This window comes from Dreissena polymorpha, chromosome 4, assembly GCF_020536995.1.
Source record: "Dreissena polymorpha isolate Duluth1 chromosome 4, UMN_Dpol_1.0, whole genome shotgun sequence".
NCBI lineage: Eukaryota > Metazoa > Mollusca > Bivalvia > Myida > Dreissenidae > Dreissena > Dreissena polymorpha.
The window spans coordinates 96,874,046-96,889,788 of record NC_068358.1 but is presented as its reverse complement, the minus strand read 5'-3'; the positions used below and the strand labels follow the sequence as shown (position 1 = coordinate 96,889,788).

The following is a 15,743-nucleotide window of genomic DNA, read 5'->3' as shown; positions in this document are numbered from 1 at the left end:
TTGAGGTTCGACCTGGTACACATGCTGAACGTATTTTATACCTTATATAAGCAATCTTCGTAGTTTCACAAAATTTAACGACAAAAACAGAACTCTCCAAATTATTCAATCGTTTCGCGTTGCAACGCTTTATAATTTTTAGGTTTTAAAATCGTCAAAAGATGCATATAATGGCTCTATTAGACCATGGTAAATGTTTAGTATTACTGTTTCCTCACAAATATCATAACTAAAACGAAAATTTGCGAATCTGAAACAACTTTTTTCAATTTTGTCAATTTACCAAAGCGTGAAAAGATCCCTTTAAGTATACTTACATGGACCCCGGGTACGGTAAATATACTTAAACGTAGCCGGTCGATATAAGACTGTACCCGAATAAAATGTGAATATAATTAATGTGAATATAATTAATTAAACAAATAGCCGACAACGACCGATTTAGCGTTAAATTTCCCCGGTACGTTTTAGTATATTTATCATACCCGGGGTACATGTAAGTAGTACCCGAACCGACAATGACCAATCGAACGTTATTGAAGTGATGTTTTACTCAACATATCTCGTCGAATATAGTGTGGGTGTACTAATAGTAATTATCGTTAATAAAGGAACAAATTTATTTGACAAGAAAGGGGTAAAGTATCAAGTTCGTGCGACAATCTCAAAAAACACATGTATGATGAATGTTGTCAACGCACTTATTATAATAATATGCGCAGACACTTTTCAGGGACTCGCGCTGAGAAACATAATACATATATTTCCAAAATATGAGCATGGCTTTGTGTTTTCAGGTCGACTGTAAGGCCCTTTCACACCTTTCAATAGTCTTTAAAATTTTAGTAAAAGTAACAGTTATTCACTGAGTCTCTCACTTGACAAAGAGTTTAAGAGATGACTTCAGATATTATATATAGATTTCTTTGAATAAATGCGGATCAACAACCAATGTGCATGGCCAAATGCGCTTAAATAAACTTTAATTTTGTGTTTTACAGTCACGAAGGATAAAATTTCATACCACCAACAGCATAATGTATTTTTTATTGATAGTCCATTCATGGAGCAAATAATAGAAATAGAAGGGAGAACAGCAAACGGCAACTTTGCTAAGAAATTGGAATTATTACTGCATTTTAGCCTACGCTTTGATAATCGGTTAACGTATCGCATAAAATCGACAAAGAAGTAGGCGATTTACTGAAAATGGCGGCGCCCGTGCGTTTCCCACCGAACAGAGGTTTTCGCCCAAATGCAAATGTCGCCCCTTACCCACAAAATCGTCCATGGAGAACTAATTCCCACCTTCCTCCAAATCCCCACTTTCGCCAAGAATCACCAAGATTTGTTGGGCAAACTGGGCTCCAAGGGGCTTTTTACGACCAGAATGTTACAAATAACTTAAAATCATTTGACCAAAATCAGTCTCCTGCACGTCCAGCTCTTATATTTTCTGGACCAATGGAAGTTGGTAGTATTCGTTCACAGTTTCCGCCTCCACATGTTCAGCAACCTGGCAATAATTTGGGGATTATGTCTCACAGACTAAATGCCCCTCCACCACAAACGTCGTTAAATTCACCTTCAGTTATTTCGGATCAGATGCGTTTTCCACCTCCAGGTTTTAATGACAGAGAGGTTCACAATGAACACCAGACAAATGCATTCATACAAAACAAGTTTCAATCTAAACATAAGGATGTGTCTCATCGCCAAGAGACAGGAATCATGACACACCCATGCATCAGTGATGCCACTGACAAAGAATTTGAAGAAAAGCATAAAGACCAGGCCTGGCTGAACAGATGGGTTGCCAGTAGGGTCCAGAAAAATGCTGCATCAAGTGATAGGACCATTACTGTAAGTAAACTTACTAGTAACCAGCAATTTTTTTTGCCCAATTTGGAAAGGTACTGGAAGAAGGCGGCCCAACTGGGAAAATTTTGTGCGAAGCCCCCTGAAATGGGAAAATTCTCATTGCGAGGTCTTCATGTTGGGAAAATGGTAAAAGCTGTTTTATATTCGGCAATATCATGAACTGTTGATTGTTAATAAACAATAAAATAAAAATTATAACACAACATGTTAACAAAATATACATAACATACAAGTTTTAACGCGAACTTGTTTGGTTTTGTGTGTGTGTATAATTTAAATCATTTTATAACGATTAACAAATGCAACAAAATTCATAAACAAAAACTATGCTGTACTCACAAAAATAAAAACATATTAAGATGATAAGTAAAATTTTTAAACATTTTTGGCGAACAAATAATATGAACATTTGAACAAGTAAACAATTATAAACTATTCAAGAAAACTTTATTTAGCAACAATGACTGCAACGGAACTCGACATTGCGAAGCAAAGCTCTTTTCTCATGACAGAATGCCAAGTGCACCCAATGTCAGCACAAGTCCCATTTGTCCCAGCTTAGGAGTTTAATGTGAGGGCACAAATGTGAGTCCAAATTGCCATGTTATAGACTTGAACAATCCTTATTTGACTAGACTCCTTTTCCCAAAGTAGCTAGGAAAACCCCTGTATCATCACACATGTGAACTTTAATTGTGCATCATTTTTCTGTGTTTTCTTTCTTGTTAATACCGGTAAATGAATGAGAAATGTCATCCCCTGAACCACATTCATCAGTTAATTAATTGCTGTTTACAAACAATGGTGCATACATCATAATTAGCAGTCCTATGTAACTGTGTAGTCATCAGACTAATAAAAGCATTGCATTCACAGGCTGTCTGTTGGTATTCAAATGACAGGTTCTATTGGCTGATGATCTTATCAGAATGCAACAGTCAGTTGGGGAAAAATGTGTTGTTATTATTTTTTTTTAAATAATGACTGTAAAATTTATGTTTTTCTTCATGGCAGATAAGTGATGCACAAACAAAAACAAGAGAGCTAATCGTTCAACTTGCCAGACTGCAGAAAAATAGACAACTTCTTGAAACAATGAAAAATGAAGACTCCAGCATTTGGGATCAGAAGTTGAAGGAGGTGATGAAAATCAAGGTACTTGTATGTGAGGTTTGCCTCTCTCAACATGAGTACCGGTAATGAATACAACTTCATGTTGTCACACTTTGTGCTTATATCTGACCGTCTGGCTGTCTTTTCACTTGAAATAGGAAACTAGTTAAGTTTTATATTGGTTATGGCATGGTTTCCTGCCTGTAATTTCTAAGATAAATTATGAGAAACAGAAAAAATGAAATATTCCAGTATTTTAAGTATGTTTCTTAAAATGTGTTCATTAACTACAATGAATATTAGGTTAGTGTTTAATACAGGTTTTTAGATTGATTGAAGCTCAAGTTTGACCGCCCCCACAATTCTAAAACCCTCTTTATGGCATCACTGTGTACTGGCACCCTGCTGTGGTCACAGTACGCTGTAACAGGGACACTGATCAGCAGGGGATCAATACACAGATGATGAGAAAACAGTGCATTTTAACATTTAAAATTAAGATGTTTATATAGGACATCAATGGATGGAGTGCGAGACCCAATGGAGAGGCCATATATTGCAATAACAATGCTTCTTAGTGCGGCTTAGTTTACTTTAATCATGAGCTTTGGTGAGTGGTTCATTGTTTTGATAAGAGTAAATGAACATATCTGTGTTTGACATTTACCTGGTAGTGTACTTACCATTTCATTTTCTTATTTTTCTTTCTTCATTTTGAAAACAAACAATCAAAATTGGCTCAAAAACAACACACTTTAAAACCTTCCATGAAAAAGAATACATTGTGATACTGTGCTTGTATTCCGTTTTTATGCCCACAGAAGGTTGGCATATAGCAGTCAGACTTTCCGTCCTTCTGTTCGTCCAACATTCCATTTCCAGACATTTTTCCAAAACGCTTTCCGATATTAAACTGATACACTGTAACTCCATTATAACGCGGATGACGGGGTCCAAGCCAAGCAACAGCTTTATAAACGGACAGCGTTATAAGTTTTGAGCTTATTTATTGAAGTGGGCGATAAAAAAAGGGGAAGTATAGCCTATATTATAGGTCCTGTGTATTGTTATGCAGTGTTGTCATCCGCAAATACACGCACATAAACCGAATCAAACAATAACAGTATACATACCGCTTTTCTAATGTGCACATTTATCCGATAATCCAATATAATTACAACATCACTTGCGAAAAAGTAATGTTAAACATTTATGACAGGAAATATGTTTACAAATTTCATAAACAAATTCATGTGCCTATGCCATTTTTCAGAAAAAAAATAGTACAGTGCATTATGGGACACAGCTTACATTGGAAAAGCGAATCTAAATTTAGATTGAATGCAATACAATACATGTACAAAGAAATGTATTATTGCGCAGCATGTAAAAAACGTGCTTTCCGTGGACTTTCTGATAACGGGCAAAAATTTAAGTGCATCTCTGTTAACTATTACACTGCTTAAGTAGCATGTAAATAAATCGTTAGGATTTTTTAATTTATTTTTCGTATACGTACTGTAACATTAAACATACACAAAGATCTTTTTATTTATCAAGCATGTATAGCAAATGATAAACGATAACACACTTACACATCCCTAGTTTATTCAATGAAATACAATACACGATAAATACAAAACATCAACAGGTAATCGTTTGAAATAACTTTAATTTGATAAATATTCCGCTTCCACTTGCCTTATTGAAATTAGTGCACCGAACCGCTCTGATACGGAATACGTGTTATAAACACGGACTCGCGAGTTTTCACACCTTTATTGACATTACACAACAGATTAACACTAATTAGCTGTAGAGTGTCATTTAACCTCTAATTGATTAAAATCAGTTAAACGGACGGATAAAGCAATCACGCTGTTATCGCCGGCTTCTTTGAATTTTCTGAAAATACATGAAGTTGCATAACATTGATTTGAATCAGAAATGGAAGGTTGGAGAAAAAACGGGATCTGAGCACCCCCCGCGTTATATTGCACAAAGCGTTATAACGGACCGCACTATATTGGAGTTACAGTGTACTTGGTGTGTGAGTCTACCTACATGACTTTAAGATGATGTGTGAGTTTTGTTCTGGGTCATTGATTTTTCAGGAAGTTATGGGCCTTGGATTTAGAAATGTTCACTCTTTTTTTTTACAAAACACTAAGATATTTTACTGAGTTTCGGTGTGTCTACCATCATGACTTAGAGTTGAAGTGTGAGTTTCGTTGCAGGCCATTGATTTTTGGCGAAGTAATGGGCCTAAGACTTACATTTTCTTTAAAATAACACATTTTTTCAAAATGCTTTCAGATACTTTCCATGGCCTATAATTTTGTCAAATATCAATGGACACTAATTTCGTCATGACGTTTTCAATTAGTATATAGCTGCTGTGTGGCTTTAAAGTGCAGTAGGGGGCATTGTGCTTCACAAAGCAGGTCTTGTCTAAGAAGTATGAGGTATATCAGTTTAGGCATTATATGCATTGTTAATTTGACCAACACACATTCTTGAATAATAAAAAGATGCAATCATAAATGTATAAATGTATTATGTTCTCATTGCATAGTTAGATGTTGAAAAGCTGCAAAACGAGTTGACGAAAGAGACCACAGTTAAGCAATTACAAAAACTAGTGGAACAGCGTAGAAAGAAAAGGGTGAGAAATACAATGTTTATTAATATCTTTCTAAAAGTATTCTTACTTAAAAAAACAACACACTATACAATTGTTTCATTTAGTGTAAAAGATGTAGACTGAAGATATAAAACATTTTTTTTTTCATTTTGGTAAAAACATGTGTGTTGACTAATACAATAATTAAATGTATACGTACAAATATAAAAATTTATAAAGAGATCATCAACCCTTTTTGAGACATAAAGTCTTTAACAATATTGTTTATTTGCTGTAATTAATATGTTTTATATTCTAAAGTCTTTAACAATATTGTTTATTTGCTGTAATTAATATTATATATTCTATTTATAATGTTCGCTGATCCACATGTAATTACCTTGAATGATGTTGATTTCAGTGGGGGCAGGTTGCAGGAACAATGCCAATACACATGTATTGTGCAGCAAATCATATGAGGCATTCTCATATCCTTTACATGTATCCTATTAAAGAACCTTACATGTACATGAATATGCCACTTGTGTTAAAACAGAACTATAAATATTTTTATGTCCCTCACTATAGTAGTGGGGGACATATTGTTTTTGCCCTGTCTGTTGGTCTGTTTGTTGGTTGGTTGGTTGGTCTGTTGGTTGGTTTGCGCCAACTTTAACATTTTGCAATAACTTTTGCTATATTGAATATAGCAACTTGATATTTGGCATGCATGTGTATCTCATGGAGCTGCACATTTTGAGTGGTGAAAGGTCAAGGTCATCCTTCAAGGTCAGAGGTCAAATATATGTAGCCAAAATCGCTCATTTTATGAATACACTTCAACACTGTTATTTCGAACACCGATAATCCGAAGTCACTGTTATTTCGAAGTATTTTTCGGGTCCCGATTTTGGTTCTTCTTTGTTTAATGTAAAATTTCATTGTTAATCCGAACTTCGTTAAACCGAAGAAATCGTTAATTCGAAGTGATTCTTTTGGTCCCAACAATAAAATTCGCACCTAATTATCAATCTTTAATCCGAAGTCAAAACTGCAAAACACAAAGCGTAAGTTCACACCTTTGTCTAAAGCCGATAATTACACTTTGTCGTCTGCGCGTAGCAAATAGCAGAGAATTTGGTGTTCCAGCAAACACACTGTCAAAATGGCTCTAACAAGGTTCTGATACTTTGTGCTATTGATTCCATTTTATATGTTCTGTAATTAGAGGAAAATAAAAAAGAAGAAAAATAATCGTTTTATTCCTCCGTTAGAAGCAATCTATTGCTATCTGACTAGTTTACGTTTTTAAGTAAAACAATTATTAATAGTAGCGTGTAACCGAACCATGCGAAGTCCATAGCGTTTTATTTTTAGAGAATCAAAGACGTCTTCTTCTGTCAAATGTTTATTTCGAATTATCATTAATCCGAAGTTTTTTTAACGGTCCCGATGACTTCGAAATATCAGTGTTGAAGTATACTTTTGCAATATTGAAGATAGCAACTTGATATTTGGCATGCATGTGTATCTCATGGAGCTGCACACTTTGAGTGGTGAAAGGTCAAGGTCATCCTTCTAGGTCAAATATATGGGTCAAATTTTCTCATGTAATGTAACTTCTGCAATATTGAAGCTAGCAATTTTATATTTGACATGCATGTGTATCTCATGGAGCTGCACATTTTGAGTGGTGAAGGGTCACGGTCAAGGTCATCCTTCAAGGTCAAACATCATATAGGGGGACATTGTGTTTCACAAACACATCTTGTTGTAAATATCCTTGCTCCCTGATTGAAGATTACTAGGTTTATTTGGCTTATAGTTTGCAAATGTCTGTCAGTAAGCAGACAGCATTTTCTAAAGCTCACTATAAATATGGGCCGTGCTCTGTGAAAAGGGGGTTTAATGCATGTGCGAAAAGTGTCGTCCCAGATCGGGGACGTCACCTTCCGTTTGATATATTCTATTTAAAGAAAGTCTCTTCTTAGCAAAACTCCAGTTTCAGTGGAAAGTGTCGCCCCTGATTAGCCTGTGGGAACCTAGTAATCTTCAATCCGGGAGCACGGATATTAAAAAAAAACAACGACAGAGCACGGCCCATATTTATCATGCTTGTGGGCTTAATATCTTATTGAACATTACATAATCACCCAAAGTAATGAGCCTTTTTCAATCTCTGATAAAGGAACAAGAGTGTTTTTTTTTTCACAGAACTTAAGAAAGTTCCATCTGTTTGCGGGCTGAATTGTTTAACTTTTAAATTATTTAATCATGCAATCCAATGTCCATAATTGATTCTGAGAAACAGCCGTTAAGTATGAAAAGCCCTTCATGCCTATGTCTTTACAGAATATGTACATATTGATTCAATTATTACAAACCTAAGTGAACATGTTTTTGACCATACTATTTTTGAGCATTTTGCTAGGGCACCCATCAAATCATTTATGACATTGTGATACTGATTGTAAGAATTTTTCAGTGTTTTGTACACTCAGTTGCATAGTTTGATATTTCATATATATATATGCAATATGGCTTAATGGTAAGTACATGTATCGGACCTACACTTGTCCGGTTGTTGATTTCAGATGCGTGTTTTAAAGGAACACAAATAAAAAATGAGGATTTTTCATTTTATATCTATTTTCTAGTTTAATTTTAAAAGAGCACCATGTAGTATTTTTAGCAATTAGTTACTGATTTGAAGGTAGGCTTTGCTTTTTAACAGAAGAATTTTAGTAACCTGGTTTGTGTTGTTTTACATTTTAAGAATTTCATTTAATTATGATATTTTTGCTTAGGCCAGGAGAAAGCAACTCCACAAAAAAGAGTACTTGGCAAAGCAGAAAGAGTTATCTTCCCGTGATGAACTTCATGCAAAGATTGACAAAGACATGCAGAAAATTGTGGAGCAACAGAGAGCTAAGAAACAGGTTTGTAAAAACACTCTAATTTGCAATTTTCATATAAAAAGTGCTTATGGTTTATCAATTGAATGATACAAACAGACTTATATGTACCTTTTTTGTATACACATAAGCACTTATGCCATTTTTGTAAGCTGGCAACAATATTTTTTTACATTCGACAATCAATTGTCAGAATGAATAAACAATCCCAGATTCTTACAAAATGGTCATAAGAATCATTTAATGATGCATATTTACAGTTAACACTGTATATTTTAAAAACTAAGATAATCTTTTAGTATGTATGAACGTGGCATAAGATTTATAAGAGACATATTATGTACCTCTGGACAATTTAAGTCTAAGCAAGAAATTGAAGCTTGTACAGGTAAAAATATCAATTTTCTATTTTACGAAGGTCTAAAATGATCTGTAGCAAAGTTCATTAAAAACTCAGGTTTTGCATCTGTAAAAGCAACATCCAATGATGGAGCTTATATTTCTTGTTTCCTAAAATTTGTTTTTGCCCAGAAACAAAATAAACTTGTATATGAAACTCTTATTTCAAATACTGAAAAACCTTCAAGTGAAGTAAAATGGAATGCAATATTAAATAATATTGACTGGAAGTATGTGCACAGCTTTGTTTTTAAAATAACCAGAGATACTTACATACAATGGTTACATACTAGAATAATACATAGAATTTTAGGTACTAAATATCTCTTTTATAAAATGAAAATTGTTGATGATAATAAATGTACTTTTTGTAATAAATATAAGGAAACTTTAACTCATCTTTTCTGGGGTTGTGAGCACATCCAAAAAATTGTTCAACGTTTCGAACGTATTGAATATAAATCATGTTAATATGCCTACACTCTCTTGCCTGGACATGATTCTTGGAATTTGTATGGAAAAAATGAAACCTATCAATATATTGCTTCTTGAAATTTAAAAGTATTTTTTTATGTGTAAACAAACAAAATCCCAAATGTTCCAGGACTTAATGGAAGCCTACTTTTATCATGGGAAATCCAAAAGGAGACAACTCATCAAAATAATGAATTCCCTAATTGGTCAGTTGTAAGAATACTCATAGAATGAACCCAAGCCAATATAATTCACTGTAACAAAATATGTACAACTAAATATATTTTTAGTACACATGTGACATGCTTTTTTTTTCTTAACACTTTTTTTAATTTGTGTATTCCATATATTTAATCTTTATTAACCCTCAAGATATTAATTTTGTACTACTAACACATAATCTTTTGTAAGGTATGGAGCAGGATGGCCTTGACCTGCACATACCTATGGTATTAATCGGTATATGAGAAATAGAGCTGCTTAAAACCCATGTCTCATTTTGTATAAAAGCTAAACAATACTAATTTAAATAATTATAAAATAATTATAAAAATTGTCCCCTCAAAAACTTTTTGCGTGCAGGGGAGAATCTGTATTATAAGTTAAATCTTGATGAATGAAATGTACTGAATTACCACCAAATGCGTGGACACATATTGATAAAAGCACTGTTGTGCAGTATAATTTTAGTTGAAGTAGACAATTTTTGGAGGCATGAGTACAAATCCTGAGTAAGTCACGATAAAACCAGCTAGAATAATCTACCTTAACACAAAAACTTAATATGGTTTTAATAACGGCCAATATTGTGGTGGTATTACCCTTGCTATGCCACTTGAATAATTGCCTCTGTTTATTTGGGTCATCCTTACAAAAATAATGTTTATGGATAATCCATTAACCTAACCATATTGCCCTTACCAATTTTTGTGTGTAATTTTTTGTTAAAAAACAATATAGAGACCACATTTATTGCTGAATACTTATGAAACATTGTCAATTAATTTGTGCCAATCATATCTCGGCCTAATTGAAAGTGGGTCATGTTGGGTCAAAAACCAGGTCACGTGGTCATCCATGGAATAGCCTGTAACACGCTATACACCAGTTAATATTTTGTCATGAAATTATTCCAGGACAGGGATAATTTTGCTGATTTTATTTCAGATTTTTAGTATAGTTCTCAATCGCAAAAAGTATCTTTTTCCCCAAATTCTGTCCAAATTAATGCAATTACTTTAAGGTGTTTTGATATAAATCTGTCTAGTATGTAAATAGAAAGAGATTGAAGTTGTAATATTCATTTAAAAAAATATATTTGTTATTAACATTTTCTGTTTTATCAAGAAGTTTTCAGAAGTTATAAAACAAGCAATTATACTTTTCACCAATTTTACGTAAATTGACAACATAATTCCTAATTCAGTGCATATGTCATCACAAAATGGTAAGAAATAAACCTGCGGAACATTTTTCTTAATACTTTCTCAGCTAAATTTAAAACGGTCACTTGGGGTCAAAATTAAGGCATAAAGTCAAGTAAAAGAAAATTCTCTTTTTTTTTGCTTTCACTACCTTTATGAAACTGGCTTATAACATTAATGTTGTTCTGATGATTTCTCCGTCGATTGAAAACCATGGCCTTCATAAGGTGGGGCAGTTGTAGGTATGTGGCTAAAATAAATCAATTTGAACTCTAGAAGCTATATTTTTGACCAACATATGGAGAAACATAATTAATGTGTTTGGTAAAAAAAGTGGCTGTACAATGTAGCAAGTTGGGGCAGTTTTCTATATTATGTTTATTGTGAAACCTTTTGAACGCTGGCTCCTCAAGGTCTTTGGTCCTCTTGTTTTTATGTCTTGTATAAGGTGAAGAAATATTTTTAGAGAAATGAGGTCATCAATAAGGAAGAATTAAAGGAGCAAAAATCACGCCCCTTACATTAAAGTTAACGAAACAATCAAGCCATATATTTTGTTCAGGAAGAAGATATGGATAAGGAGGCAGACATGATCCTGGGTCAGGTGCGTAAAAAACTCTCAGAGACGGGTCGCTATCAGCAGCTATTGGACAGTCTGTCAAAACTGCGCAGGCTGAGGACAGACAGGCTGGAGAGACAGGGTGGGTAATCAGGCAATGCTTAAGCTGGGTATTGATATTTTTATAAATAGCTTATCCTAGCGGGTATTCAGATTAAGCAAATAGTGAATGATTGAAATAAGGAATTCTGGGTGTGAAAACTATTGTGTATAGCAAACCAAGTTCGTATACCAATCTGGGAATTGGGTATTAAAACAGAATTGAATATCAATCCAAGAACAAATACTAAGCTGGGGATTGGGTATTCAAACTACTGCAGTATATGGCATATCTGTATTTGATTAAGGTATGTATTTTGTTGATGAAATCAACACCACATGAAACAAGTAACTGTTATTTTTTTCTCATTTGATTTCTTTTATTAACGTGTGATTCCCTGATAGATGAACTCTCTAGCATTTATGCAGGGCCCAGCTAAGTCATGTTTGGTTCCCTGTCGGGAATGCTGCTGATCATGAATGAATGGACAAGCAGCATTTGAGCCAGGAAACAGATGTTTGTTAAATATTGCTGAGTCATATTGGGTGTCCTGTCAGGTGTGCTGTCCAGCATTTATGCAGGGACAGGAAGTATTGGAGCCAGGAACCAGGTGTTTGAGAATAAGATTTCAAGTCTGAAGGAGCTGCTTGACAAACAGATGAACATTTATAAAGCAGAAGAATCCACACTAAAGGTAACCCAGACAAATAGGAATTTGCAATATATAAAACATGGGAAACAAAAGAAGCTTTTTTATTACCATACGAAATGAGAGGTTTTAAATGATTATCCCACCCCAAACACATAGGGATATAGAATTGGTCTGTCCATTAGTATGTCCGTCCGTCAGTCCGTCCATGTGTCACAAAACTTTTAGGGCCAAATCTCAGAAACTATATAAGATATCAACATGAAACATAGGTGTCTAGATATATTAATGAGGAGAAGTGCAATGCACAAGAACTATAACCCTACACTTTCTTTAATAAGTTATTGCCCTTTTTTATTTTGTGTGTGATGAATTTTGTCAGGACTATATCTTGGATACCATGCACAATTTTAATTATGAAACTTCATGGGTGCATTGATGTTAATAGGGACAATTGCCATTCTTAAGAACCATAACCATTCACTTTCTCAAATAAAAGTCATTGCCTTTTGTTGTCTTTATATGATGGAACTTTTCAAGGCTATATCTCAGTTATGATACAAGATTTAAACAAGAAAGTTATGGGTGTGAAGAAATCAATTGAAAAAAAGGCCTTGCTTAAGAACTATAAACTATATGTGCTTAAAGAAGAGTTATTTCTCTTTGTTTTTGTATGATGGAACTTTTTAGTGCTATATCACAGATATGATGCAACATTTCGAGAGTAAACTTCATGAGTGTGTAGAAATCAATAGGAAGAAGTGTCATGCACAAAAACCATAACCCTGCACTTTCTTAACTAAGAATTTTTGCCCTTTGTTATTGTTGTATGATGTAACTTTTCAAGGCTATATCTCAGATATGCTACAAGATTTCGACATAAACTTCATGGGTGTGAAGATATTAATGAGGATAATTGCAATACATACAAACAATTACCATACACTTTATTATTACTATTAAATTATTACCCTACACTTAATGAATCTACTGTATATCAAGGCATTTGCACCGATAAAAAAAGTTTATTTTGCAGAAGATATTAATTCTACAAATTTGTTTGTTACATTTGTCAGTTCATCGTTGAATTAAGTGATTGGTATGCTGCCCAAAATTGCAAAGAATAATGTCACTCTTTTGTCTTTCTTGTTTTATTGTTATTGAATTTATGGTGATATGTAATAAAATAATTGTATTTGTTGTAAGTCTGGTAGTTGTGTCCTTGGAGGGATCTCAAACACTAGTAATCATAATTGATGAAACTTGGTATGCATCGGCTATGGACATGTGCATTCTGTCAGGATCTTCAGCTGCAATGAATATACAATTAGGTATTACCATTTGGTATATAATGTGACATTTTCTAATGTCTGGTATTCTTTCCATCTACCCCAGGCTGTATTGAATGTATGACCTGAATTTAATCGATTATTATATGCAGCGTATGTTTGCACAGCTGATTAAAGAACATGCTGACACTGGTCTTTATTTATGAAAATAAATATGAACCTTGCTCTAGGAAAACAGGGCTTAATTCAAGTGCATAAAGTGCTGTCCTAGACTAACCCGTGAAGTCAGCACAGTCCAATCTGGGAACACACTTTCTGCTCAAACTGGATTTTCCATCAGAAAAGTCTACCTTTAAATGATTTTTTTACACAAGCGGCAGAGTGTCGTGGCGATACTTTTTGCACATCAATTGAGCCGCGTTCTGAGAAAACTGGGCATAATGCATGTGCGTAAAGTGTCATCCCAGATTACCCTGTGCAGTCCGCACAGGCTAATCAGGGACGACACTTTCCGCCTAAACTTGATTTTCGGCAAGGAGGGACTTCCTTGAAACTAGTAATACCATAAAAGTGGAAAGTGTCGTCCCTGATTAGCCTGTGTGGACTGCATTAAGCCCAATTTTCTCAGAACAAGACACAATTAAATCCCATATTGTATAGTAAGGCTCATATACATACAAATTGTAGGAACACATTGGATATTGTTTGACTAGGTTCTGTTAGAGAAGGAGCAAAAGGAGACCAAAGAGAAGGAGGATGCGCAGACACGGCAGAGAAGGGCAGAGGCACTTGAGCGTGAACACACAATACAGCACAGAAAATTGTTTGGCAAACCCAGTAAGATAGCTTGTTTGGCAAACCCAGTAAAATATAAAAAATACCAAACCTCAGAAACTTGTTTGCATTACCCAGTATGATAGCTTGTTTGGCAAACCCAGAAAGATATAACACGACACACAGCTTAGGAACTTGTTTAGCAAATCCAGCAAGATATGAAACAACACACGGCTCAGGAAAAACCCAGTACAATAAAACACAACAAACTGCTCAGGAACTTGTTTGGCAAAGACAGTAAGATAACTTGTTTAGCAAACCCATTAAGATAGCTTGTTTTGCAAACCCTGTTAGATAGCATGTGTGTAAAACCCAGAAAGATAGCTTTTTTTTTGCAAACCCCATAAGATTGCTTGATTGGCAAACCCATTAAGATAGCTTGTTTGACAACCCAGTAAGATAGCATGTTTTGCACTACCCATAAGGTAGCTTGTTTGGCAAACCCATTAAGAGAGCATGTTTTGCAAACCCATAATTATAGCTTGTTTGGCAACCCTGTAAGATAGCTTGTTTTGCAAACCCTGTAAGATAGCTTGTTTGTCAAACCCAGTAAGATAGCTTGATTGGCAAACCCAGTAAAATAACTTGTTTTGCAAACCCTATAAGATAGCTGGTTTTGCAAACCAATTACGAGAGCTTGTTTTGCAAACCCTGTAAGATAGCATGTTTTGCTAACCCGGTAAGATAGCTTGTTTGGCAAACCCATTAAGATAGCTTGTTTGGCAAACCCAGTAAGATAGCTGGTTTGGTAAACACAGTAAGATATCTTGTTTGGCAAACCCCAAAAGAAAGCTTGTTTGGCAAACCCCGTAAGATAGCGTAGTGAAATTTGAGTCACTTTGTCAAAGGTCTAGGTCAATGTCATAATTAGTGTTAAAATCGTTTTCAATAAATAACTCAACAAAGTGAACAATGGGCTTGATACTTCACATGTGCATTGGTCTTGGACAGTAGATGACCCCTATTATAAATTGGGGTCACTAGGCCAGATGTCAAGGTAGCTGTCACAATAAGTGTAAAAATCGTTTCCGATCAATAACTCAACGAATTGACCAATTGACTTGATACTTCAATTGTGCATTGGCTTTGGACAGTAGATGACCCCTATTAAAATTGGGTTTACTAGTTCAAAGGTCAAGGTCACTGTGATATTACGTGTTAAATTGGTGTATGTTTGATATGTCATCAAAGATTGGAGTGATGGATATGAAGGCCCTGTTGGGGGGGGGGGGGGGGGCAGCATCTTTCTCCAGCAGCGGAGCTCTTGTTTCTTATATGGTTTTTTTTGTTGTGCAACAATTTTAGGTTTACTTTTTTATATGCCTCTTTTTGACATAAAAACATAAAATTCCTGAAACTTTATTATTATTATTTGCTACATAAACACATTTGGGATATTGGTCACCTTTGTAACAAGTTTTGGTGGGGGTATATGGCTTTGCTCCTGTCCCCAGGTTGATAGGTCTGTCGGTTGGTAGGTTGG

At 34.7% G+C, this 15,743-nt stretch overlaps 1 protein-coding gene across 6 annotated transcripts in view; it reads left to right on the top strand.

Moving 5' to 3' along the window:
* The first annotated feature begins 1,187 nt into the window (after nucleotides 1-1,187).
* The window catches only part of LOC127877560 (programmed cell death protein 7-like), a 29,218-nt gene continuing 14,662 nt past the window's right edge, over nucleotides 1,188-15,743 (top strand). For 2 of the 6 annotated variants that reach the window (XM_052423530.1, XM_052423529.1), the window contains exons 1-7: nucleotides 1,189-1,863; nucleotides 2,896-3,036; nucleotides 5,570-5,659; nucleotides 8,425-8,556; nucleotides 11,392-11,530; nucleotides 12,046-12,182; nucleotides 14,140-14,263. In XM_052423530.1, coding sequence (XP_052279490.1) covers nucleotides 1,210-1,863; nucleotides 2,896-3,036; nucleotides 5,570-5,659; nucleotides 8,425-8,556; nucleotides 11,392-11,530; nucleotides 12,046-12,182; nucleotides 14,140-14,263 — 1,417 coding nt within the window. In that variant the 5' untranslated portion in view covers nucleotides 1,189-1,209. Of the gene's footprint in view, nucleotides 1,864-2,448; nucleotides 2,467-2,895; nucleotides 3,037-5,569; nucleotides 5,660-8,424; nucleotides 8,557-11,391; nucleotides 11,531-12,045; nucleotides 12,183-14,139; nucleotides 14,264-15,743 lie in introns of those variants that run through there. The other 4 variants (XM_052423533.1, XM_052423535.1, XM_052423531.1 and 1 more) reach the window with 4 other exon arrangements.